The 27,132-nt window shown below is 39.0% G+C and overlaps 1 protein-coding gene across 1 annotated transcript in view; it reads right to left on the bottom strand.

Moving 5' to 3' along the window:
* The window catches only part of grk3 (G protein-coupled receptor kinase 3), a 74,132-nt gene that overhangs the window by 20,791 nt on the left and 26,209 nt on the right, over nt 1-27,132 (bottom strand). Inside the window, exons 3-9 of the mRNA XM_088010731.1 lie at nt 8,136-8,209; nt 7,908-8,009; nt 4,965-5,039; nt 3,665-3,726; nt 3,527-3,578; nt 1,634-1,725; nt 1,451-1,550 (exon numbers count right to left, since the gene is read on the bottom strand). Of these exons, the coding sequence (XP_087866857.1) occupies nt 1,451-1,550; nt 1,634-1,725; nt 3,527-3,578; nt 3,665-3,726; nt 4,965-5,039; nt 7,908-8,009; nt 8,136-8,209 (557 nt within the window). The remainder of the gene's footprint in view (nt 1-1,450; nt 1,551-1,633; nt 1,726-3,526; nt 3,579-3,664; nt 3,727-4,964; nt 5,040-7,907; nt 8,010-8,135; nt 8,210-27,132) is intronic.

Below are 27,132 nucleotides of genomic sequence, written 5' to 3'. Positions count from 1 at the left end.
AACACAGTAACACTTCAAATCAAAGTTATTTTCTGACTCGTGCAGAAACAAAGCTATTCATTAGCTTTAGTGTTTAGCCTAAACGATGTCAACACAATGAAACACCAAACGCCTCCTTGGCGGGAAGGGGGTCGTTTCATTCTTCACTGTAAATATTAGTTTTGGTAGTAGAAGGACACAGCCTGCCGCTGCAACGCTCAGACTTCCAGGTTGACAGAGTGCATTCTACCACCAGGGAGTACAGCTGGTTACATTACCATTCACTGTCATAATGCATCACTCTTTTTATTACAGACAAGAGAGTCTGACTGTAAAAACTGATTAGCTGTTGTTGCATTCGACAGCAGCAATAATAATCCAGCTTATAGAACCTAATGATGTCCTGGAATTAACTGCACTGATTGCTTTTTCGCTGAAAAGTCACAAGATATTTCTGATAAAAAGTTTTTGTTCTAGGATGAGGTGGTCTTTCAGCTGTATTGAAATTAGGGTATTTCGCAAAAAAACTGCAATGGAAACAATATTTTTGGATGTTACTACTGGTGGAAAAGACAAAGAAGACGACAACAGGAAGTAGTAGGAAGACGATGGTGCAGTACTTTTTTAACAAACGTATTTTGTGGGATTTTAATTGGACTTCTTATTTTACAGAAACAACACAAATGCAAAATTGTGTCTTTTCAACATTAGTGGAATATTCACAACGTTTTGTGCACATTTGTAATTGAAATGCAGTTACTGGCTGATTTTCATACTTTCCGGAGGAAGCTAAGGTCAGTGAATTGGTTTCACTTGTAAGTATTAGCTAGTCTCCCAAAGTAAAGATAATCTGGGCCGATTTATCAGCCAACCGATTTATCTGTTGACTCTTAGTTTATTCTAGTTTTGTTTGTGACCACAATGTTCAACAACTCCAAAATAAAATGGCCACACAACAGGGGTGTGAGATGGCTGTCGCCATTTTTAATTTTCCAAGAGCGTTCACACCTATACTTAATGCTGATCAGTAGATCTCATCTGACCCAAAACTGAGGGTTACTACCAGGTCAGAATTGTACAACAAAACCACTATTCCCCCCTTTAAACAGTTGCTCATGTTGGGTAAATCTGATGCCAGCTGTGTGCTACTGGGGAGGTCTGAGCATCTGTCAGAACCTCTGACATGTAGATCTGTGAATAAGAAAGCTCCCATCAAGCAGCTGGTGTGAAGCCGTTTCACAGGACGGACGTCTGAGAGAAAACGGAGTGTTAAATTATGACTTAGATGACATGTGTTAAAAAGCGCACAACTGACGGAGATCAGAGATGAAATGTCAGGTGAGAGGTGGTAACACTCTGAATCGGGTGTGTTTAAAAACCTAACCAACCCACAGGAACTTGAGATAGTTGGGCAATAATTAGTTTCAAACGACTAAAGCTTAAAGAAAAGCCATCTGGAGTCGACACTCACCCCTGTGCTGACTAGCGACAGCATGATTCTCTCGTTGAGCGCCAGAGTCTCGCCCTGCTTCATTTTGATCCTCTTCTTGTCCAAGCACTTCATGGCGTACCTGGAATCCAGAGAACGTCGCAGGCATTACAACAAAGCGGGTGACGCGGCCGGGTTTCTAACTATTTCAGCTGTTTTGCTCACATCTTCCCCGTGTCGGCCTTTCTGCAGCCGTACACCTCCCCGAAGCCGCCCCTGCCGATGATCCGATGCACGCTGAAGTCGTTCATGGTCAGCTGAGGGAGAACAGACAGAGAACAGCAACCTTTTATTTGTTTTTGTTTTTTTTATTCTAATGTTTTGAAAGAACATATAAAACTAAAATTCAGACACCAGTGTGTTATTGAAAACAAGCCATAATGACCATTTCTTTGCTGCAGCAGAGTAGAAACAATCCGAAACTAGAGCTGGACCCATCAGATATTGATATCTGGACCACTCCTGATATTGAAAACATTCCAGATCGGATATTGGTGACAATTTACCCCATCTATAAGGACAGATCTATTCAGTCTAATTTCAGGTCTTGAGACCTATTTCTGAATAGTTTGTTCATTTCTGTTAAGATGAAGGAAAGTGAGGAATTCCAGCTTGGATGTGTCAAAAAAAAAAAAAACACTAAATCAATTATTACTAGTGGTGGTGGGACTCAATTAGCATTATTAATCAAGCTAATTGTAAGGTCTGCAGTTAAGTAATTGCACTTTATTCAAAAACTAAATGCATTTTCACAAAATAAGCAACATTTTCATTTCAGAAACCCCCTTTGCTGTTAAATTATGAATGAAAACATGCGAGCTCAACAACAACATTGTTTTTAATCAAATCTATTCAGGCTAATTCTATGCTTTGGGCTCTGAGCGACATCATTCTTTAGTAATTATTTTACATTATTTAGAAATCCTAACTGGACTTTCTAAACCATTTGAAAGAAGGTTTGTTGCAGTTTGTTTATTACATGTTTAACCAACTAGTCAACCGACTGATTATGTGTTTCACATCGGCTGTTTTATTCCTAAAAGCCCGAACTGAACAAATTAAACCTGTGAAGCCATTGGTGAATCTAAGTGTGCTGCACTGGTGCAGAGTTAAAAAATTAATTTGTAATTTAGTCCAGAAATGTCTGTGTTTTAGAAAAAAGAAATGCTTTTCGTCAATTGAGTTGTTTTTCTGGATCGGCATCGACTGATACTAAACCTCAGATATCGGTATTGGAAATGAAAAAAGCAGACTGGCGAATCCCCAGCAGAAACAACAGGAAGAATAACCAATGCATTAGGAGGAAGTTCATAAATTCATAACAAATTATTGGGTCATTTTATAATCATAGCTGAAATGAGTTCATAGTTTTTGCTTTATACTTTTAGTTTCTGCTTAGGCTTGAGCTTCACATAACCACAAACGCTTTCTGGGAACTACACAGCTTTGACAAAAAACCAAAGTTTTCCATAAGTTTAGAAGTTCAGCTTAAGAGCTTTTGAACATACAATCACAAATATTGGCATTCCATGTCATTATTTAGCCAGCCATGCAGGTCTAAATACAACGTTTTTTTTTGCTTTGCATTTGCATACTGCTTCCTTTACTTTATCCTGAATACATGACTAAGACATAAAGTAAAAAAGAATAGAGTAATAAAGTGAATATGGCGGTGGCAGCATCATGCAGTGGCTGCTTTTCTTCAGCTTAGACAGGGAAGCTGCTCAGACATAATGAGCTAGTTTATGAAGAAGAATGAAAGCTTCAGTCTCTAGTTGTGGAAACCTGACACCTGCAGCTGTCACTGCAGCGTCTGCATGACAAAAAATGCACACCACACTTTTCAGATTTCTAGTTCCGAAAATGTTGAGAATTAATTTCTCCCTCCACTTTGTAATTATGCTTGACTTTGTGTTGATCCGTAACCTAAAATCTGAATGAAAGCCACTGCAATCTGTGGCTGTAACATAAACATACTCTGCCTTCACATTGCACTGTTTCAGGTTCTACTTCGATCAAACCTCGTGTGAGAGGCGGACGTCACAATCTCATACTCACATGGATGTTGAGTTCCACGTTCTTCCACTGGCAAAACCGAGTGAACTTGTCACTGAGGTCAGAACAGAAACAGGGTTAAAATGGGACTGTGCCAGCAGTGAGAGCCATGGCTGCGTTTCCACACGTTCACCGGCTCACCTTTCAATGAACTTCTGGAAGATGTTCCCTCTCAAGCTGTCACAGATCTCCACTATGTATGGCTGCAGCAGAGACAGAAAGAGGCTCAGCTCAGAAGCCTTATGAGAAACATTCACTTCTGACATGGACACGCAGCTCATGTCAGAGTTTCTAGTTTTTGCTCACAAGACCAAAGAGAAAAACAGTTACATTTTTCAAGCATCTGTTTTAATAAACGGTCAAAAGTTCCAGCTGAATGTACGATTTAAATATTGAGTAATAACACGGGAAATACTGGCATATGCATGGCGTATTTTGGAGTTGCAATGAGTCACAGGGGATAAGTGAGTAAACAGACTAATAGCCAGGCGGTGGGCTAAAAGAGGAAAAGAGTGATTCGATTTACCAAGATGCAGGCCAACTTTTGTCTGGCTTGTTCTGGACTTATTCTGCTGGGCCTTTCCTTCCAACAACGGATACTTAAGAGTAAGGCATGTATAACTATAAAATATGAGACTTAATCTGGATGGATAGCATTAATTCAGTGAGGAGAGTATCAGAGGTTGGCAGATAGAGAGGAAACACAGTGAGGTGTGTACTGTAGCAGCTTACAGTGAAGACAGTAATGAGACGGTTTCTAATATACAGCTACAAGGACTTTTTAGGAACTGGAGGAAATGGAAAACTCTTCTGACTGAGAAAAGTTAAAACAGCTGAAAGGAGTGTGCTTGTTTGTTGCTATGGTTTCTCAGGTTTTTTCTCGTTCTGCAGGTGTAGAAGTAAACTTCTAGGGTGTTTTTTCTTTAGCTTTCTTTCTCTACTACTTCTACCTCCGTTCCCATTAAACCTTTTCCCCTCCTCTCTCCCTTTATTTTCCGTCTCTGTGTCCATTACAAATGAAATAAACCCAAAGCCATATTGTCAAACAGGACATGTTAAAGAAAGTAAAAGACAAGCAAAGTCTGTTGCACACCATCAGACACTGCTATATTAGTTTATTGATTCAAGGATTCCTCAAACATGCATGAAAGAATCAAGGCAACACTCCAGGTATGTTTTTGATGAAGGAATAACATTATGATATGTTATAAAGCTCAAAAAGTCCATTTACAACATGGCAAACTGACCCAAAGCATGACATAACTTCCACCGTGTCTAGAGACAGCAGTCTCTCTTTCCTGACCGGATTCATACTTTGCTAAGTATCTGAGCAAAACTGTGAAAGCAAAAGTTTCATATCTATTTTGAAAAGCTGATTTTAGATAATCTGCTTCCTGTTTGGTGTAAAAAGGCCCTCCCATGTGCTGGGAGTGTGTTTTACCTGGAAGAGAGTTGGGGGGACCATTTTCTTTGCCAGATGACTCTGCACATGGTCCACTGCCTTCTTGGAAAATGGCTGCAAAAAAAAAAAAAAAAAAACACGGGGTGATTAAAGATGCAATGTGAACAGTAGTTTCAGTTCTGCTTCCTCTGTGCAAGAAGGCTGTCCCATGGGTCAACATGCTGCTGCTGCTGCTGCTGGGAGGCTCCAGAGGTAGCTGGGTGTATGTGGGCCGTTTAAGTTTAAAGTTATCACATCAAAATAATTATGACTCAAAAAGGTCTTAAGATGTTTCTTTTTTGCAAAAATGTTTGGTTTACTTTCTTAGATACTTGTATTTTTTATCCATACTGAATGCTTGTTTTGTTTTTAACTCTGAAATCTCAAGATGAGAAAGGCATTATAAATCAAATGTATTATTATTAATATTAGTTATCCACTTTAGTTATGTTCTACTTTGTTCTACAGCATAAACTCTGCTTAAATGCGCATTGAAGTTTCTGATTGTAGCACACAGAGTTCTTAGGAGTTCAGGACTTTTTGCAAGATGTATATTTTGTGTCTGCAAATTTGTGTTGACTAATCTAGAAACATTAAATTAGAAAAACCGTGAAAAACTGCAAGCTGTGAACTGAACTGGGATCAGCAAAGCAAAGCATCCATTCAGGTGAAGCTGCTATCTCAGACACACAGCCAGAGGGGAAAATGAAGCAGCAGCTGGATTTGTGTTAAAGGTGTTCTTCCCAGCACCGCCTACCAGTTAGGATGATTCTGGATAAAATCTACAGCCAATAAAAAAGAGGCGAACTCGACGGATGCCGGTGTCCCGTTTAATCCGGTTTTAGTGCTTCGTGTAGCGACATCAGCGTTTTTTTTTTAATTGTTTGGCCTAGCTGACACAAGATGAGTATGGAAGTATTTACACACCTGCATCCTGACAGGGACATTTGCAAAATCAACTGATTCCCCTTCATGCAGCTGGGCAAACAGACAAGACTTTTCTGCAAAATGAAAAGTCACTATCAACCAAAAAAAGGAGGTTTTTAAATGTAATGCATTAAATTCTTTTTTTTTTTAAGTTTATACATTAGGTCATTTGATTAATTGTGGTATTTTAACTAGCAGTCTTTTTGTTTAGCTGCCTGGTAAAGTAAAAACACATGACTAACAGGTCATTCATGTTAAAAACAACCAAGCATCTGGATGTATAGCCAAAACTAAGAGTGGTGAGATTGCGATTTCTGTGACTTTTTTCACAAGCCTTTGTTTACGTCCAGATTTACATAGTCTGACTTCTTCTGGTGCAGATTTGTGATGCATTTCTCATGTCAATGACGTAAAGGTCAGATAAAATGCAGTGTTCAGACTAGGGCTGAAACGATTCCTCGAATGATTCGAGTACCTCGATTACTAAAATTCCTCGAGGAAAATTTACCTGCCTCGAAGCTTCGTTAATTTATGTTTTATTAGTTAGCGCACCGTGTTCCGGCCGGGACTTCATTTGCGTTGCGCGGAGCTCTCACTTCCGCCTCTGAGTTGTTGACAAAAGCTAAGTCTCAGCGGCATAAAGTCCAATCTTCAAGATTGGCCCGTGGGGATTTTATTGATTGATGATAATGCCCGACCTTAAAATGACTGGGGGAATGCCTGGAGTACGGCAGCATTTCTCCTCCGGGGCTGCTGGTTGAAAGCGAACGGCGGGAAGAGCGCTGAGGTGAGCGGATAGCCTGAACAGGGCGGGCGGCTGAGTAGCTGATGCTTACCGTGTAAATGTAGCTTTACCGACGAACCGCACAATACATTTCATATCCCGGTCTGAAGAAACGGGTGGCGGAGCGCATCGTACATGGCTGGTAGATGAGTTTCTGAGTGTGACCAGTGAAGGTGTCGTAAATATCCCGTATTGCTTCCCCCCGTGTTCGTCCCCCGGTCTAACGGTTCGTCAGTCCGCTGGTCTATTTCCTCCCCTCCACCCCATGTTCGTTCATTCGCCCTCTCCTCCCACTCCAGGCGGCATTTCCCGTATTTTCAAACCCAAAGCGTGACAGGTTAGGTGGCAAGGTGAGTTTAATTAATCTATTAAACTCACTGAAGATGAATACATAAACTAAAAGCTGGATTGTAGACATTTTTTATAAGCATATTTGTGAGCCTGCCTCTTTGTTATTAAATTCAATATAATTTCAGATTTTTCTATAACTTTTCTTCTGGTTAACTTAGAAAGTGAGCTATTATTGTTACAGGTTAGTTTTCTAAACTACAAAAAAGCAACTGTTAGGGATGCTCAAATATGAAAAATTGGACTGATATTGATATCTGATAGTACTATGCCAGATTTACCAATATTTCATTTTATAATTTTTTTTATCCGATTACTCGATTAATCGTAAGAATAATCGATAGATTACTCGATTACTAAAATATTCGTTTACAACAGCCCTAGTTCAGACTTTGAACACTCTCGAACGCTCATCTGATTTAGTTCCACATATGCATGTGGCACAAATCAGAGTTTTTGGGAGGTGAAAAGGTCAGAACTCGGTTGTTCAGAGTGCCATGAAAAAGTCAGACACAGGCCACGTTTTGGGAGAAAAAATAAAATAAAATAATAAAACATCAGATTTGAGTCGCATTTGCTTGCTGTGTGAATTTAGTCTTAGGTAGCATGTGCTTCAAATGGGAGGATTTTAACCAGAAAGACTGACCTTGGCAAGTTGCATACAGAATGGTCTGGTTCAGAACTTTCACAGCAAGATATGCCATTTAAAAACACATAACAGCAGCAACATGGAACCTGATCCGAGTTAATGAATCATTCCATTTGATTAAAGGAGCTGAATAAATCCCCCGACAGAAATGATTCATTTTCTGCTTTCACTTGAAGTCAGCAGCATGCTGGAGGCCGCCTGACCGACAGCAGGCGTCCTCTCTGTGTATCCTCACATGTGAACAGGACAGCAGCTCCTTCATGATGTAGATGTCATAAATCTGCCGGCTGCGGCTCAGACGCTCGTCCTCAGAGTCCAGCTTCTCATACTCCTTGATCTGAAACAGAAACGGGACTCAGATTCACAGGGCTTCTGGGGGGCTATATGTGGCTGAGCTGGATTATAGAGGCCTAATGCCACCCACCCACCCACACACACCCACACACACACACTTCCGACTTACTTCTTCGTAGAACTTGAGCTGAGGCACAGCCTCGTCAATCTCGTTCATACAGAAATCTTTAAACAGCAGGAAGCCTGGGAAAAAAACAAAAGACACAAAGTGGTGAGAAAAAGAACTAAGTGTTCACTGATACAACTGATAAAACTGTTCCTAATATTATCATCACTAAATAACATAACAGCTTTCCATATAACGGTAAAGTGATTCCTGAGTGACCGTCCAAAACAATTCATATATATAACTAATAAAATCATGATCCCTTTAAACCACCATCTTTTAATTTGGTGTTAAAACAGAGTTACTTTTGTTTCCCACAGTAACATGAAATATGCTCCGTTTTAAGAAATGTGTTTAATTTGGGGAAAAAGAGACGTTAGAGAATCACTGCAAACTTCTATGTATGAAAGATCTAGCATAGATATGACCAAGCTAATGTTTCTATGTTGCATTTGAGATCAGAGTCTACAAATGGCCGAAGTCTCACTACCTCTGAATCCACTTCACAAAAAAATTAAATAAAATGAAATAATTGGAGGGGGGGGGGACTTCTCAGATTGTTCAAGTAAATAAGACATCGGAAAGCATACTCTGAGTGATTATGACATGTGTCAAACTCAAGGCCGCGGGACACATGCGGCCCCCCTACCGTTTTATAGGTCCATGATTGACTTAAAATAGGTTTTGAGCACGAATTGACTACAAAATACATCTCCCATAATGCATTCCGATTGTTACCAGCCAACATTACGGCTTCTCGCCACTAGAGAGCAGCAGAGTCACCTTAAGCTGCTTATTGATTTTCCCAGCGAATAAAACTGAGACATCGACAAGCTAACATCAAAACGTCCAAGAAAAGAAAAATCGATTTACAAGTAAGACTGTGAGTGAAGATGTGTGTGAGTTGGTGTCAGGGCGGCAGGTCGCGCTAGACTTTTTTTGTTTTCCGTTATCTTGACCAATAACATAAAAAAATCGGTCCTGTACTATTTTTATCCGTGAAATTATAATCATATTAACATCGGCTATTTAGTCGCATTTTATGCGGTTTAGTGAATATTCACCGTGAATCCAGATCCCATCACAAATTAAGCAGATAAATGCATCTACATTTTTCTCCGTAGTGACAAAAACCACTGACTGAGGCCCCAATAACTTTTAATAAATTGAATTAAGCGACTTCACTTAAATTAGCATCACTTCACCCGCTGGGGTCTGAACGCACTTCCTCCTGGTTCCCATCTGCAGAAAAATCTGCGCTAATTCATCAGTCAGTTGGATCTGTCTGATCCAAACAGATCAACTGAACTCTGAGTGTTTTACCCTGCGGGGTCCGGTGCGCTTTTACCAGGATTCTTTTTTTTGTTTTTTGCGTGATTTCGCTTCTCCGCAACGGACAGATGTTACGTCTGCAGGTCCTCCAGAACGCCGCTCTCCTGGGTAACGTGCACCAAGGGTCCATTTGTTAAATCCGCTGGATGAGTTTTAATTCTTTGCAGCGGCGGAGCCGCGTCCGCAGTGGTTGAGCAGCAGACTGCGCATGTTACAGTCTAACTTTTGCATTGTCATTTATTTCCTCAAGATAAACTGCCGGCTCCTCAAATGGATTAACACAACGTTGCATTCTCTTTAGTTTTCTCTGGTCTGTAATGGAGACTTGAATTTAACGCGCCATTTCAACCAAAGGTTTGTAATGCGCTTCCTAACCAGACGCTCCAAAGCGTCCGGTCCATAACTCTTCAACACGCTGTCAGCTCCCGGTCAGAAAGACGCATTTAGTTCAGAGACCATAAGATATTCAGAAAGGATTTTTTAAATTAATTTCAGTTGCCTCGAGACTAAATCTTTGCGTAAAGTCTATAATGTATATATATTACAGACCTACCATTATTTATTTATGCTAGGGGTGCCCAAGTCTAGTTTTCCAGAGCTCCCATCTGCAACTTTAGATGCGTTCCTTCTCTAACATACCTGGATCATTGACTCATTATAAGCCTCTACAGAACTGAGTTGCTGCTAATGAGGGAAGTCAACCTTTTGTCTGGGGTATATTTTAGCAGGGATGCATCTAAAAGTTGCAGTCTGAAGGACTGCAGCTGGGCACTCCTGATTTGTACCGTCAATGTGGCCCGTTGAGGGTGGCCAGTATGCTGAAGTGGCCCTCGGTGAAATTGAGTTTGACACCCCTGGATTATGACAATGTTTACACTAAAGTCACAGACGGCCAATGAACAGGTCAGATGGATGGATAGCTGCTGGCTAACGGATTGTTTCATGAAGACACTTGAATCAAGTTCTCCATTTCTCCAGGCTTCACAGGAAGCCTGCACTGGTAGAAATCCTTCTCCCAATCATACTAATATATATATATATTAATACATACACAGGCAGGAAGCATGATCCTCAGTCAGAACAAACAGCAGCTCACAGAATCTGTGAACCAAGCTGCAGCCTAAGAAACACAAAGGAAGGAAGCGGCCTGTTTCTGCCTCTGGCCTCACTGGTATGCTTACCGTCAGTTCAAACAAATGCTGCATTCACGGTCATTACGGAACAATTAGCACTCAGTGTTCTAGAATGAAATCCGTTGTCTGTATTGTTTCCGTTTCATTTGCCGTCACCATGCCACACTCGATGTGCAGAATGTTCAGACTTTTCTTTACAGTCATTTGTAAATAACTTTATACAGTTATATTTCAGGAAATGGAGAAAAAAAACTACAAAAGAGGAGAAAAAAGCATTCTACTTCATGAACAATATTTCAGAGCTGCAGAGCTGCAACTAATTATCGATTATTCTGACAATCAATTGATAAAAAAAAATGAACTCTGCAACCACTGCAGCCTCTTATTAACAATATTAGAAATACATTAAAAGATGCCATTGAACCATTCAATTTCTTTTTAAATAAAACATTTAATTGTGTAAAATACAACTAGAGTTCTTTAGTGAACTATTGATTATTTGTAGGAAAGGATGAATCTGCAGCTAAAATATGCCAGCATGTGAATACATGTAAATCATATCAATACAATGTAAATCTGCTGCGTTGATTTATTTTTTATCAACCAATTAATAATTAGATGGCAAAAGCTACTTAATAGATTTTTTTTTTCTTTTTTTTTAACAGAATTTGAAACAAGTGAAGAAAAAAACAAAGCCAATTTCAGAGTTCTGGGTTGAACACAGATACACGTTTTTATGTCTTAAATGGAAAATGTGAGTTTTGGCTCAACTAACTCTCTCTTCCAGCAAAACGGCCTTTTTTGAGTCTGTATAGTTCATTTAACGATTAATCAATTACTAAACTGGTTGACAGTTACTTCAGTAATTGATCCAGACCTACAATATTTCCACTTTTATAACCTTAGTATTTGTAAGAAGAACATTTCAATTTATTTTTATATTCCAGCCTTCTTAAAAGCTTGATGTGTCTAAAACAATCTCCAACTATCAGAGCTGAAATAACTCCAGGATATTTACCATCTAGTCATTAAACATCCAGTGAAACAGAGGCGGCTTTCTTTATTAAAATCAGACAGATTAGCTAAAAACATGGCCAATATCTCCAATGTCCCGGCGAAGGACAATATGTCGCCGCGGGGCGTCCCTGAATCCTCACCGAAACGCCATGAGGAGCTGAAGAGGTGGAAGAAAAACTCTTCCATGTTGCCTACAGAGATGAGACCCACTGTTGCCATGGTAATTGCGTGTGCGTGTGTGTGTGTGTGTGTATGTCTATGTGCGAACAATGGTGTGAAGACACAGATTAGATGTCGAAACGATCACATCGCCCTCCAGGAGGCCCGCTCCGATATTATGGCCGACAGTCGAACGGCTTTCTAAAAGCTGCATGCGAGACGTTTCACAGCTCCCCCGGTGGTCGTAATACAGATTCACATCAAAGGGGGGAAAGGAGAGGGATAAAAACAGAGAGGTTTAATGAACTGAGAGGCTCACTGCAACATGTTGCAGCTTTTATGTAACACGGAGCTGAGCAAACCACCTGATTCTCACTGCATCCCGAAGCCCGAGATGCAGCCAGTTTCTAACCCAGGGTTGTTCAAACTTTGTGTTAATGTGGGACAAAACGTCATCTCAAGAGAACTAGCAAACCAAAAAATAAAACACTATAGAAAAACTACAATCTTTGAAGGCTTAATTGAGAATTTATTTCCTGTTCAGCAATGAATAAAGTATAAAATACTTCAATTAAACAATTTTGTAGGTAAGCCATGCATTGTACTGTAGATCCAAAACTTCGGAAGAGTTTCGTATGATGGTGTATGGGACACTGTTGATAGAAAGAAAGAACAAAAAGAGAAGGTATACATCTCAACAGTAATTTGTGAAGTGGAACATTAAGAAACCACACCTGGAATACTTGATAAACCAACATAACTTAGTGAATAAAATCAGGCCAAACTTCATCGACCTTGTCAGAGACTAAAAAGGTCATATAGAAACTCTTTACCAGGCATTACTGCTGCCAGAGATTGCTCAACAGTCATGTGTTGGTCATATTTCCACATTTTGGCTGAGTGTTTCCTATTTATAGAAGATGGTTCAACATTCCCCAGCTGGTATATACCCGAGTTTACATTTTCTATCTATTCCAGAAAGCTCTGACATGAAAAAGCAGGAGATCCAAAGGTGAACCTTTAATCTTGGCTGTAGCTAAAGCAGACGCCCCCAGTGTTCCTGTACTCAGTCCCCCTGTGGCTTCATCCGATTAGAGCCAGGTATTAGCAAAATTAGACTGTTAATGGGATCCAACTGTTTACACCAATCCTGACCCGGACGGAGACTTAACCTTGCCCATAATTCCTGGGATTCCTTTCAGGAAATATATTATTTTCTTTTTCAGAAACAGCAGTTTTGACTCTTCTGTTTTTAGTTTGTTTTATTTTTTTTATCTGGTTCATAGAAATACATTTGTCAAAAAAATATATATATCGCATAGCAAATTCTTCCATTCACTGGTAGCTCTGCCTTACTGGAGGCGCAAAAATCAGAACATTTCAAAGTCCATACCTCCTGCACGGAGGGGAGAACTGTGGCTTACAGTGGCCCAGCTCAAGGCACTCCAGGCTGGGATGGTGGCAGAGGATTGCTCCCATCCACTGGTGGCTCTGTGCCTCACAAGATGCATGAAACTCAAAGGAATTTCTAAGTCCAACCCTTCAGCTTAGAGGTGAGAATGTTTTCCAATTTATGTGAAGTGTGGTCTATGCTACCTTGAAACCTCTGCATCTCTTTAATACAGTCATGCGTAGCGTCAACACCTGATGAAATTAGGCTTTGCGTAGCCTGGTTGATTCACACTAAGCCAGTAGATAAAAACAATTCACTACCCCCCCAAAATTTGCTTAAAATCCACATGACAACTGGATGGAAACAGTTTGTGGATTAAACAGAATTTAGGGCTGCTGTCCAGACAATAGCTGCGTTTCCACTGACCAAGTAATTGCACAATTTGACATTTTGAAAACAAATTTGCTTTATGGAAACACGCCAAAAACATGGTGTGGCATGTTTTTTAATGCTTTATCGCATCACCAGACCTATTCATCTGTGATTGTAATTATGTTTCTTATTTAATAAAAACACCACAATGGCAAAATTGTATTTTGTTGACATTAACAGAATATTGTCAAAGTTGTGCGCACATTTGTAATGGCAAAATGCCAAATGAGTTTTTCAAAAGACATCAGAAGCAGAAAAAGATGAGATGACTGCAGCTTTAAGACAAACACAGAGCACACACATCCTCACTAACAGAACATTAAACAGCTTAATAAATGGCAACATAAAGTAATAATGTCATATGGTGACTTCACATATCCCAGATGTTATGAACTTAATTTATCCATGCTAATGTAATATTTAGTCAGTTGGACAGAGTCTTGCAGCAGCAGATGTTCACACTGGACACTAATGACACTGGTCAAATGACTAAAGGTCACTCAGTGATGGAAGCACAGATGAGACAGGAAAGAAGAAAACAGACATATTGTTACTGATATTACCATCACAATAATTAGCAACATTATTGCAAGATTATCGAATATTGTGCAGCTACAGAATCTGATTATTGAAAATAAAGTAGCTCTATTTAAATAGAAGAGCATTACTATACAAGCTTAGGTTTGTTCCATGTATAGAGCGCTTTACAAAAGTATTCACACGCCCTCAGAGCTGAGAGGCCACAGAAGAGATGAGCTACATTTATAGCTAGAATAATTGGGGTGTCGTAATAAAAGGGGGCTCAGCATAAATGCACACCACACTTTTGAGAGTATTTTTTTAAAATGTAAACATGGATCATGGATATGATGGGCAAGAGTTCTGTTTGGGATCATTAAAATATTTTTTAAATGAACAACTTTCTTTCAACTAGCTATGCACTGTTGTTTCATTACATAAGCCCTCAATGAAATACAACTTTATACATTTATCCTTGAACTAGAAGTCTTGGGTGAAGATTATTTGAGCTTAATAATAGCAACAAAAAAAATCTTTATGTGCATTTCGAAATTGCAAAATGAAAGCAAATCTCTCTCTCTCTCTCCCTCTCTCTCCCTCTATATATATATATATATATATATATATATATATATATATATATTAGGGATGTGCCGATCAGGTTTTTTCCTCCCGATACCGATACCGATCACCCATGAGGGCTGATACACCGATACCGATCACCGATACCGATCACGTAATTATTATTATCATAAACACTACTGGTTACATTATGTGGAAAAAGGAACCATGAATTCACCTTAATTTAGACAAAAACTTGTTTTTAATAACTTTTTCCAAGAAGAAAACTAAACAAAACAGGCATTGTGCAAATTGTACTGCTATTGATAATACTATCTTTAACAGACTGATAACATATGAAGGCTCTGAAGAGGCTAAATAATGCAAAGAGCCAAAATAAAACCTCTAAACATTGCCAAGAAGTTCAAGTATAAAACTTAACATTCAAAGGCAAAAACAGGTTCCATTACAATAAACAATCCAGAGTTACTGAATGAAAACTTCCTGTTAGCATGGCGGCTAGCTGATTACTGCTAGCTCTGATTGGCTGTTTCTGACTGAGCGGAGTAATTATGCAGAACAGGGAGGAGATCGATTATTTTTTCAGAGATTATCTGTCTCATGTTAGTACAGCGAAAGTTTTAATACATATGTAAAATTTATTTTTTAAGTTAGATGCTGCAGCTTTAAGCAGAGATTTGGTATGAGAGTCACTACCAGGTGGAGCAGAAGCGAAGCTACGTCTGTCAAATATTACTACCTGTAGCGTAGCAGCGGTTCAACGAGAGCAGAACCAGCGTCTTACATCGCAGCTCGAAGACTTAAATAATTTCGCGGGTTATTTGTTTAGCTTTCTGACCGTCATGCTAATCCGGGTGAGTGTTTGTAGCTGTGCGCTGCTTTACCTGCTATCTGATCCTCCGTATGTCTTTTTTACTGCAGTGAGCCTCGATGTAGCCAAACTCTGTCAAGTATGGCATTGTTTTTATTCCATACTAGATTCGTCGTGTTGATGCATTTTGACCTGCTTCAATTTTCCGCCGCAACACGCAAACTTCCCCATTCATTCAGTGCGTTATAGTTCCACATCGCTTAGGATTTGTTGCTGCGCGTTTGCGCAGAGTGAAGGAAAGAGGAGACCAGCTGCACAGGCAGGCTGCGAATTGAGAAGCAGGTGATCGGTATCGGTAAAAGAGACAATGATCGCCGATCACCGATCATGCACTTTTTCACGAAAATCGGCCCGATTGTGATCGGTGACCGATCGATTGGCACACCTCTAATATATATATATATCTCCTTGTTACCTGGAGGAATATGTTTGTGGAGCAAATTAATGTGACTGGTGTGATCTGGTTTAATTTTAACTTCATTTTCTGTCATTCATTTCGCATCTGATCAAAAACATTCAGTGTTGTATGGCAAACAGAATCTTTGGCAAACTCTGAAGATTACTTTTTATTTCAAATGTTGTAAATTATACAACTCATAAAATCATAGGTCATGTATGTTGTTTTGCATGTTAATTGTAATTCTTTTAATTCCCTTCCATCAGATGAAAATGAGCCTCTTTGGTTAACTAGAATATTTAGATAATGTGTTCATGTTGATTAATGTGGTTTATCCCTTTAGGAAATCAATAAAATTTAAAATTCAAATATTTAAACATCAGATTGAGGGTATGGGAAGTAGACTGTTTTCATAACCTACTTTTTTTTCACGCTAAAACAAGAGCCGAACATAAACTCGACAGCATGTAGAAAGCGGTCTCCGTCTCTGATTCGGTTCCAGACATGTTGAGACCAGCAGCCATTTGTTTTGGATTTCACGCCTACTATCGCCCATTCTCATGTCTTCCCTTCTTCCTTATCTCTTTTCCAGATGCGACGCATCATTTCCCCTCTGCTCCTCCGATGACAATTGGGCTCATCCAAACAAATGGCCTGGAGAGCAGCCGCGCGTGGCGTGCATCCGCAGCAAAGAGCACCGGGGTGTCCGAAAGCTGTGCACCTCAGCGGGCCTCACAACTTTTCAGTGGTAGGGACTGGACGTGCACAAGAGGCATTAACGGAGGGGAAAAACAGCACTTCTTACATCACCGAGACGGGAGGATTAACCCTAATCTGTGAGCACTTCAACACTACCCGGCTAATTCAACAAATAGCCTCTTCCAGAGAAGTCCCTGGCACACACTCACTCACCTCTGGTTGAAGTCAGACGTGGCTTTCCTGTGAGCTTCATTTCATTAGTGGGATCAACCTGAACAGGCTAAAAATACCTGGCTAGCTAGCTGAGGCTGCCTCTGTGTTCTGTCACCTGAACAGAGGCTGCTGGGTTCCAAATGCACTGCAGAACATGTGCTGACCGTTTCCGACGGCTGGAAACCAGCAAAGTACCTGCAGACATTTAAGAACCTTTTTTTCTAGATTGAAATAATTTACTTTAATCTTACAGGAATGACTTTACCATATCTGTGTCCCAATGGAACATGATCCCCGTGACAAAAGCTTTCATACAGCCTGACTGCTGAGTCATTCTCTCTGAAACGAGGCTCATTTTTGACTCAGATCCCCATCGTTCCCACTATTATTCTTCCCTCCAAAGAAGACGATTCTCTCAACGGTGCAGGGCTGTGCATCTTCCAGGCACTCTGCCATTTTGTAGCACAATCAAGTAATTATGTTAACTTTAGTTGTTATAAATATGCTATATATTAAATATGATGTAAGAGAGAATTTCACATGTTGAAATTGGGCTTCTGTCTCTTTAAAAACTCCTGCTCTTTCTTAAACTTTGCCTCCAGGAAGTCATCACAACATGGCTCCTCTACTAACCCTTTAACAACGTTTTTACCAGTGTTGCTGTGCGACGTAGCTACCATAATGAGCTCAGCAGAACTGGGGTTGTTTCTGCTGAAACAGCATCTGTTTCTCCAGATGTTTGCCAATTGCTGGTGGTTGTTTGATAGCTTGGAAACTGGAGCTCTGACGAGGAGCTCGAAGGCGGGGCTAGGTCCACCCAGGTAGTTTTCACAGCTGAATGGCTGCCATGGAGATTAAAGGATCGAAGTGAAGCTGAAAGAGTTGATTTTTCGTGATACTGCCCCTTTAATACAACAAAATCTAAATGTTCGTACTCTTGGAAAGAAATAAAAGAAATAATTAAGCTGAAATATAAAAATAGGACAAAGAAAAGATGGAACTGATTACCTCAGTGATTTCTCAAGTTAAATATTTAAGTATTATAATTAGTATTATAATTAGGGGAAGGACTTTAAGGTGTTGATTAACTACATGGATTTTTATTGTGCTCAAAATGCCAACACACATTCATTTCAAATATAAAAAAGTCCCGAGCCGGAACCTTTGCATTGTGTTTCTAGTACACCTGTAAATTTGACACACAAGAAGCGACACTTGCTAACAACAGTGATGGACGATGAAGCCTCTTCTCTTGGCCCACTCAGAGTTAATTTTGGCTTCAAAAGTGACATTACTGAACAATGGAAGACTATTATTGTGTTCAAGTTGTGCTAAAAGGAGATATCCCATCAGTGAAGCTATTCAAAGCTAAAATGGCATCTCAATGCTAAACATGTAACATCAACACAAACAATCAAAATGCTAATGCCAGCGTAAACAGCACGTTGCACCAATCTGATGGTTAACAAATTAAAAACAATATCTTTGTTATTAAGCTCATTTTGTATTCAACAATTTAGCACATAAGAGTTTTCTGAATTGAAGACGTTTCTTTTGTAATTAACTGAAATATTTCCGTGCAGTCCCACCACTACTTGTTTTACAATGATTACAAATAAAAAAGATGAACTTTCTACAGATAATTTGTTTTTCACAGGAACGATTGTTCACAACTCCTACAGTACAAATCAACAATAGACTTCTGCTAACAGCCCTGCGACAAGAGCAGAATGCATGTGCTGCACCTGCCTGACTACAAAGGTACTGACCTTTATCTGAATGGACCCACCCATTTTACAAACATGTCGCTCTCTGCTGGATCAACTTTTGTCATAGGAGGCATTTTTCATCCTTATTCGTCTGTACACACTACACAGCAACTTTCTGCCTAAATGGTTGTTACACATGAAATACATTAAATATCTGGAACAGTGGAATCATTTCAAGCAGTGCCCAGAAAGGTTCAAACAGCCAATGTTCTAACTTCCTGCCATAGTGGACTGTACTACTGTTCTTTTTTTATTAGAATTATCGGCTTTGAAGTTAAACACATTATCACCTTATTTGAAATCTGCTTATCTTGAGCTGATAATATGTTGTACTTGTCATAACACCATATGTCCTAATTACTAGAGATTGGAAATATCAAATTGTTTATAATGTACCTAGGAAAATTAATCAGGATGTTTAGTCAACCTCTCATAATAAAGATAAACTCTAACTGATGTTTGCCAACCTCAAAAACAGATAAGTGGGGATAATTATTTTGAAATAGTTTTTTTTCCCTCTGTTGTTTCCATAGAAACATCAATAATTGCTTTGTTTCAAGCTATGATTTATTGGCGTGATTATGTTTAGCAACATAAGAAAACTACTTAACATAAGTAGAACAGTGAAGTGGTCCATTTCATACTGGGCAGCATTATTAGAGCCATATAATATGACGTAATATAATGAGTTTGTAAGACTCGACTCTTTAGTGACAGATTTACAGTTAAAAACTTTTTAAATAATATTTATAATCACTTATATTGTATAAGTGATTATAGAGTGATAATACAGCCCAGAAGAAGGTGTGGTAATGCCATGCTGCCTCACTGATTTTCATACATCAGAATCAAGAGATGTTTTGTGGTACTATTATGACAACAATAGTGAACTGAACAGCAGTCACAGAAAAACACAAGAGAAATACTGTTCTTGAAAACATGTTCATTTGTAATTAGTTTCTTTCAGACTCCAGTCACATAAAGAAATGTTATTAGTACTTAACTGCTCACAGAAACTACATTTCATCATATTTTCAAATGTATTGATATTTATTGACGCTCACATTAAACAAAGACTTTAGAAAAACAGTAAAACACTCCTGACAGTTTTGAGGGGTTTTAAACAGCATTAATTAGAATTTATTTTGACAACAATAAATTATAATTCTTTTTTGATAAGAAATTTATCACGATAAATGTATCTTATCGCTACGCAACTGTTTTTGCAGAGGAGAAGCGATATTTGTTCAGCTGGACGTGAATCCAACTCACCTTGCTAACCAAAAAGATCGAGATTAACTCTACACTTTTTAAATGGCACTTTCTAAATCCAACAGTCAGCATAATAGTAGAAAATTACCTTTCTATATACAAATAAAAGGAAATAAAATGAAAAAGAAATCAAACCACTGACAAAAAAAAGAACCCTAGCACAATCCAGTCTGAAACCTCCACCAAAAACACAAAGTGTAACGAGCTGTTCAGGGACACTCCTGCTTTCACGGGGCATAAAGGAGTCTGTAGAAAACGCTCTCTGTCCCGAGAGCATGAACCCTCTGAACAATCACATCAACTTCACCATCCATGGTGTAGCTATGAGATCCATGACTGAGACTGTGTTTCTATGACAATAACCAAATGTGACAGACTATCTTTCTGCTTACACACAGGTTAGAGGACAGGTAAAGGACGTGAAGCAGATGAGAGGATGTAGGGCGGTGGTTTGAGCCGGGAAGCCTTGGAGCTCGGATACATTTTCCCTCATCTAGTAGGATGATGTTTGTTTGGAGTAAACGAGGATAGGCTCTTTGTTTAAAAGTGGTGGGGAAAAATGAACACACTGAGCAACTGCTATTTGTGTCCTGGTTGGTCTCTGGTGGAAACCATGTGACAGGAAATGACTCCAGTTGAGCAACAACCAAAAAATACTAACATAAGCAGCTCATCTCTTTCTGCTTGATCATCAATAGATTGAAGATAACTGATTAATAATTGGACAACAAACAGATGGCAAACGAGATTTCTTTAACAGAATTTGACCCAGTTGGAGCCAAAACTATGCTACTAAGACATGGGAGGGAGATGTTTTATCAAAAATGCAAAATATATATATTTTTTGTACAGTTTTCATTACTTAGATTGTAACTCTGCTATTTCAGCAAATGGCCTTTTTAGAGTGTATACTTTAAATTAATGGTTACCGGTTTACCAAATGGTTTGATTATTTCAGTAACTGATTTATCATGATTAATCTGACTTTTTCAGCTCTTATATCAATTAGTAGCTTTCTAATTTGGTCTAGAAAGACCAAATTAGAAAGCTACTAATTGATAGAGGTTTATTTTCAAAAACAATTCCCTTCAGAGTTGTTGGACATTATAAATGACAAATAACTAAATAAAACCCCAACTTCCAGCACTGCAGTTATAGTACAAGCATGAACTTATTTTACTGTAATGTTTGTCATAGTGACTTTTAAAGAAGTCTGCCTTCGGGGGTTTAATTGCCATTTTCTGTTCCTTGACAGAATGTGGTCATTTTACTGCCTGGAACTGACTAACCTGCTGCTGAAGAAAGTGAATTTCAGAAATTCATGAATTTAATGTTTAAACAGGAGAGGAAAAACTAAACTCTGGAAATAAATGTCTTCCTTGTGCCTTGTTCTCCATTTTCATTCCAAGGTGACAAACAGCTTTGTTTCATTTTGAGCCAATATGGGAAAAGACAAACAAAAAAAAAAAAAAAGGTTCATGCGAGTCAGGGGACAACTTGACAGCGCTGCATTATACATACACTGACCTTTATAGGGTCGCACAGAGCCACCATTTCTCTGTCTGGGGCGTGTGTGTGCGTGTGTGTGTGTGTGTGTGTGTGTGTGTGTGTGTGCATGTGTGTGAGACAGACACTCATCCTGCTTCAGGATTCAGCAAACAATGTTAAGTATTCTACTGACTGTGCTGTTCACTGATGGTCATTAAATAGCGTTACCAGAAACCATGCTAGCTGCTAGCATGTACATCAAGTGTCTTGCACTGTGCATTATGATTTTATGAGATGTTTCAAACATAATATGCTAACTGACAGCTGCAGCAGTTCTTTGATGACGCTTAATTTCTTTTCATGTTCCACCAACAACCTGAGCTCCAGAGCACAGGGCAGAGTTCGCTCACATGCAGCTGGAATTTAAAGGCAATCCTGAAGAATATTTGGAAAATTATAGAAATTCCTGAATGCACAAGGCGATCTACACCAACTGCTGAGGCTGCACAGACAGTGGTGTGCAAGGAGGAAAATAATGCACTCATTTTTTATCTTTAAGACTTTTTGAGGACGCAGACACTCCTGCCGTGTCTAAACTAGGGATGCACCGATCCACTTTTTTCACTTCTGACACTAATGCAGATATCTGAGGTTCAGTATGGGCCGATATCGACCCCTTTCAGAAAAACAAAGCTGAACTGGCTTAGAGTTTACTGATTTACACATTTATTTGTTAATGCTACATCATTTCAACACTTAAATGCACCAATAGCTTCACAAGCTTGGTCAAACATGTAAACACAAAACTTTGATTTGTTGAACCAGTGCAGTCAGGAGTAGCACAGCCAGTGTAAAGTAAATAATAAACTGACAAAAACAATAGGTTGAATATGTTGGTCAAATGTAAAAATAAACTGCAACAAACCTTTCAAATGGTTCAGAAAGTGAAGTTAGGAATTCTAAATATAATGTAAGTTAAATAATTAAGTGTGACGTCATTTAGAGCAGAAAGCATAGAATTAGTCTAAGCAGATCTGCCCTTATGGATTAGGAACACTGCCGCTGATTTTTATCAATATTGAGACAGAACAGATATTAATATCTGATGGGTCCATCTCCAATTTAAACAGGACCAATACACTTTTAATAAAGCTATTTTTTTGTTCAACTTCTAAAGAGACTGTTAGGATCCTTCAGTAAGAAAAGTTCATGCTAAATATGAAAATATTTAAAACTCATTACACTACAGATTTGGCATCTTGTTCAGTTTACGCAACATATAAATACTTTTCTTTTGTCAAGAACAAATATGTAGAGATTTCAATGGAACATGTAGGATTTTTTTTAAATACACAACATTGGAAATGAATTCAGCTTGTATCAGTCTTTATGAAAAGACAAACTGAGCTTCCAACCAGCATCCAAACCAAAATCGGGGTTTTCTGTTGTATAACGTAAGCCTGGAGGGCTACCAGGCTTTACTTATTTATTTATTGATGTTAGTTTATTTTTGCCATTTTTAAGGCTTCATAATTGATGTTTAGGTAATGTCTACAATAACACATAATTTAGTGATATTTTCAAAGTCCTGTAAATTGTAAACATTTTTTAACTCACAAACACAGCGGACAGCTGGACGACCGACTGACCCAGCAACCTACCACCGGCCTTAGCAGGTTTTCTGGAGGAAATAATATTAGCAACGGAATGCTAATGAATGATGAGCTGACTAACTTTAGGAAGGAATCAACTGTCTAACTTTATCACCACAGCACTGTTTGACTACAGATCTTGAACAAATTGACACGCGGATGTTTAACCTTGAAACAACTAGGACTGTTTGTAAAAACTACAGAAATATTATGTGCTTAACGACGTAATTAGCCAACTGGACTCGATACAGGTCAGCAGCATATGCAGAGTGTCTCTGGGACTCTCAGGAGAACTGATGAAGCAGCACGGCGCACGTCCCTCAGTACAAGATGTCAACTCCAGCCTCCGACATCTGAGTGAAACCGAGGCGTCTGCTAACATGTGGCGTGACCTTTATCGTGTCGCTGGGTTTCAGGTTGTGAACCTGAAACCCAGCACAGGCTGAAGGCTGAAAGCACAGTGGCACGCTTCAAAAACGTGTTCAACCTGAAAACACAACGAGGTCGCCGGTAGGAAACCAGTTGCATCAGCCCAAGCCGCCAGCTCTCCTCTTGCACTCACTGGAAGTTTCACACTACTAGTTACATGCACCAGTGTTGCCACAGGTCTGCAGAAGAGTCACACTGACACGTAAAAGGTGATGTTAGTGAGGGTGGAAAAGATTGGAAACTTTGAATGTAAGGTGAAAAAAATATATATGCAAGTTTATGCCACAACATTTAGAAAATTTTAAATGCGGTGGTCTTCAAGGGATCAGAAAAAAAGGATATATGTAGGGTTGAAACCATTAATCATGATGAATCGATTATAGAAGTAATTGTCAACAGACTCAAATAAAGGACATTTGCTGAAATGAAAACAGTCACAGCAGTAATTAAGCCCAAACTGTACAAAAAACATTTATATTTTGCATATAGGATAACAAAAATCTTCAAATCCTGTAATCCTTCAAATTCCTTTTGCTGTCCAATTATTAGTTAATCCAAAAATGAGTTCAAATACCAGTTCTATACTTCATTGATGCTACATAAAGCAGAAAGAGCTGAGCTTTTCAGATGTTGATTTTAGAAGCATATTTTAGCTGCTACAAATGATCAAGTGTTCACTAAAGGAATGCAGTTAATGCATTTTAGGCTATTTTTAGTCGCATTTAAAAAGCTATTATTGTTTTATTTCTATAACACATTTTATATATTGTACAAATGATTGAGTATATGATTAAGGGAAAATTGTAGAATGTGCAATGAATACTTGATTGAATAATCGATTACTAAAATGATTGTTAGATGTATTGTTAGATACATCACACAATACACAATTCTTCAAATTCTTTATTTCGAAGCTCTTTCATTTTCTAGATTCTCAACTAGTTTTCCAACAGATCTGATTATTCTGTGAACCTCTGAGAAAGTCAGCTTTTATTTTTACGTTCTGATAATGTCAGCATCAAATTCTGAACCGTGTTCCTGTTTTGTTTTGCTTTGTTTAGGGCTGAAACGATTCCTCGAATGATTCGAGTACCTCGATTACTTAAATTCCTCGAGGAAAATTTACCTGCCTCGAAGCTTCGTTAATTTATGTTTTATTAGTTAGCGCACTGTGTTCCGGCCGGGACTTCATTTGCGTTGCGCGGAGCTCTCACTTCCGCCTCTGAGTTGTTGACAAAAGCTAAGTCTCAGCGGCATAAAGTCCAATCTTCAAGATTGGCCCGTGGGGATTTTATTGATTGATGATAATGCCCGACTTTTTATCGTTTTTGGGGAACCAATAAGCATCCTTAAAATGACTGGGGGAATGCCTGGAGTACGGCAGCATTTCTCCTCCGGGGCTGCTGGTTGAAAGCGAACGGCGGGAAGAGCGCTGAGGTGAGCGGATAGACTGAACAGGGCGGGCGGCTGAGTAGCTGATGCTTACCGTGTAAATGTAGCTTTACCGACGAACCATACAATAAATTTCATATCCCGGTCTGAAGAAACGGGTGGCGGAGCGCATCGTACATGGCTGGTAGATGAGTTTCTGAGTGTGACCAGTGAAGGTGTCGTAAATATCCCGTATTGCTTCCCCCCGTGTTCGTCCCCCGGTCTAACGGTTCGTCAGTCCGCTGGTCTATTTCCTCCCCTCCACCCCATCTTACGTTTGTTCATTCGCCCTCTCCTCCCACTCCAGGCGGCATTTCCCGTATTTTCAAACCCAAAGCGTGACAGGTTAGGTGGCAAGGTGAGTTTAATTAATCTATTAAACTCACTGAAGATGAATACATAAACTAAAAGCTGGATTGTAGACATTTTTTATAAGCATATTTGTGAGCCTGCCTCTTTGTTATTAAATTCAATATAATTTCAGATTTTTCTATAACTTTTCTTCTGGTTAACTTAGAAAGTGAGCTATTATTGTTACAGGTTAGTTTTCTAAACTACAAAAAAAGCAACTGTTAGGGATGCTCAAATATGAAAAATTGGACTGATATTGATATCTGATAGTAACACCAGTATTATGCCAGATTTACCAATATTTCATTTTATAATTTTTTTATCCGATTACTCGATTAATCGTAAGAATAATCGATAGATTACTCGATTACTAAAATATTCGTTTACAACAGCCCTAGTTTTGTTTTTAGTTTCCATTTCAGAGATGCACCAATCCACTGGCTCCAAATCAGACGGTTTTCCCTTCATCGGTTCTGATCAAAGCTGAGAATTCCATTCATTTTTCTTCTACAACCAGATCAACCAGAAGCAAATGCTTTGATGTACTTTAATAAAAATCAGATAAATTGGATTAAATGTTCCAATTTAATTGAAGAAGAGTGCTTTGAAGCACAAATGGAAATAATCTTGTACAGTAATAATTTCATTTTCTGTCATATTTAGCCCAAATACTTCAAAACAAAGAGTAGCACAATTTGTCTCTTTGGTGTGTTAGAAAATTGGAACATGATGACAATTAAACCAGCAACTCTGACAGCAACCAGCATCAGTCCAGTGCAACTGTACTCTCGTTTAAATTCTAGAAAACGGACCTTCTCTTTGATATTCTCTTTCAAAATTTCTAAAATAAAGCCAAGTTATCTGCGTTTTTCCCCATCTGTTTCATAAAAAACTTGATCTAATCAGGTTTTTGGTGTCAAAAACACTGAGTGGTCTATTTTTGAGTTTTGAATGAGAGTGAATTTATCTGCAGATAACTGAAAAAGCAAAATGATCAATGAGTTAGAAACAAACTGAGCTTATGATTTCACATATCCAAGATAAAAAGTACTATCAAAATGGAAAGTCGTGTAAGAAATTGCTTAAGAAAATTGAAAAAGGACTAGTATTTATTAGTGTTTAGAAACCTAAACTTATTTTCATGTCGTTTCTTAAAGCCTTATTGAAGGTGAGCTTTTTTTTTTCTTTTTTCCTTTCAAAATTGCTCTGTATCCATTAAGCAAATGTATTAAATGCCATTAGATGGTTAATGGAAATGCAGCTTGAATGATGTTTTTATGATGTAAAGCACTTTGAACTGCCTCGTTGCTGTTGACTTGGGATGAAGCGTTGCTGTATAGTTGAACAGAACTGAATTAAGACGCACGTCTCTCCGTCATGTAACGCTTTGCAGGACTTGAGCGATGTGCTTCAGTTGTCCAGCAATGCCGAGGCGACTAGATGAGGGGCATAAAACAGCCCTGAAGATATTAAAGATTTTACAACCAGTCTAAGCACATCCCTGCATGGGGAACTGAGGGGTAGACAATCTCATACCACAGCTGTAGTGGGCGGGTAGCGGGGTTGGAGGGGGTTATAAGTGCACTCTGAGGGGTTATTTTTGCAAACAACTGTCATAGAGCTGCGACTGTTAGACATGGTGAGTCGGAGCGGCTGCTGTGGGATCCTCTGGAATAGAGACGGCGTGAATCATGATTGGTGAATAAACAGCCAGGTGGCTCAGGCACTGTGCTGACATCAGAATCCAAGCTGCGGTGCTTTCCACGAGAGGGTTTCTCCTTTTACACCCCCACACCCACCCCACCCTGAAATACCCCCCTGCGCACCTCTGTCTCCCTCCGATTCCCATCACCTGTTTCAT

Source organism: Poecilia mexicana, unplaced genomic scaffold (genome assembly GCF_051168715.1).
Source record: "Poecilia mexicana isolate PSO_F unplaced genomic scaffold, ASM5116871v1 scaffold_12, whole genome shotgun sequence".
Lineage (NCBI taxonomy): Eukaryota > Metazoa > Chordata > Actinopteri > Cyprinodontiformes > Poeciliidae > Poecilia > Poecilia mexicana.
Note: the sequence above shows the minus strand (reverse complement) of the source record. Positions and strands in the feature narration are given on the sequence as shown.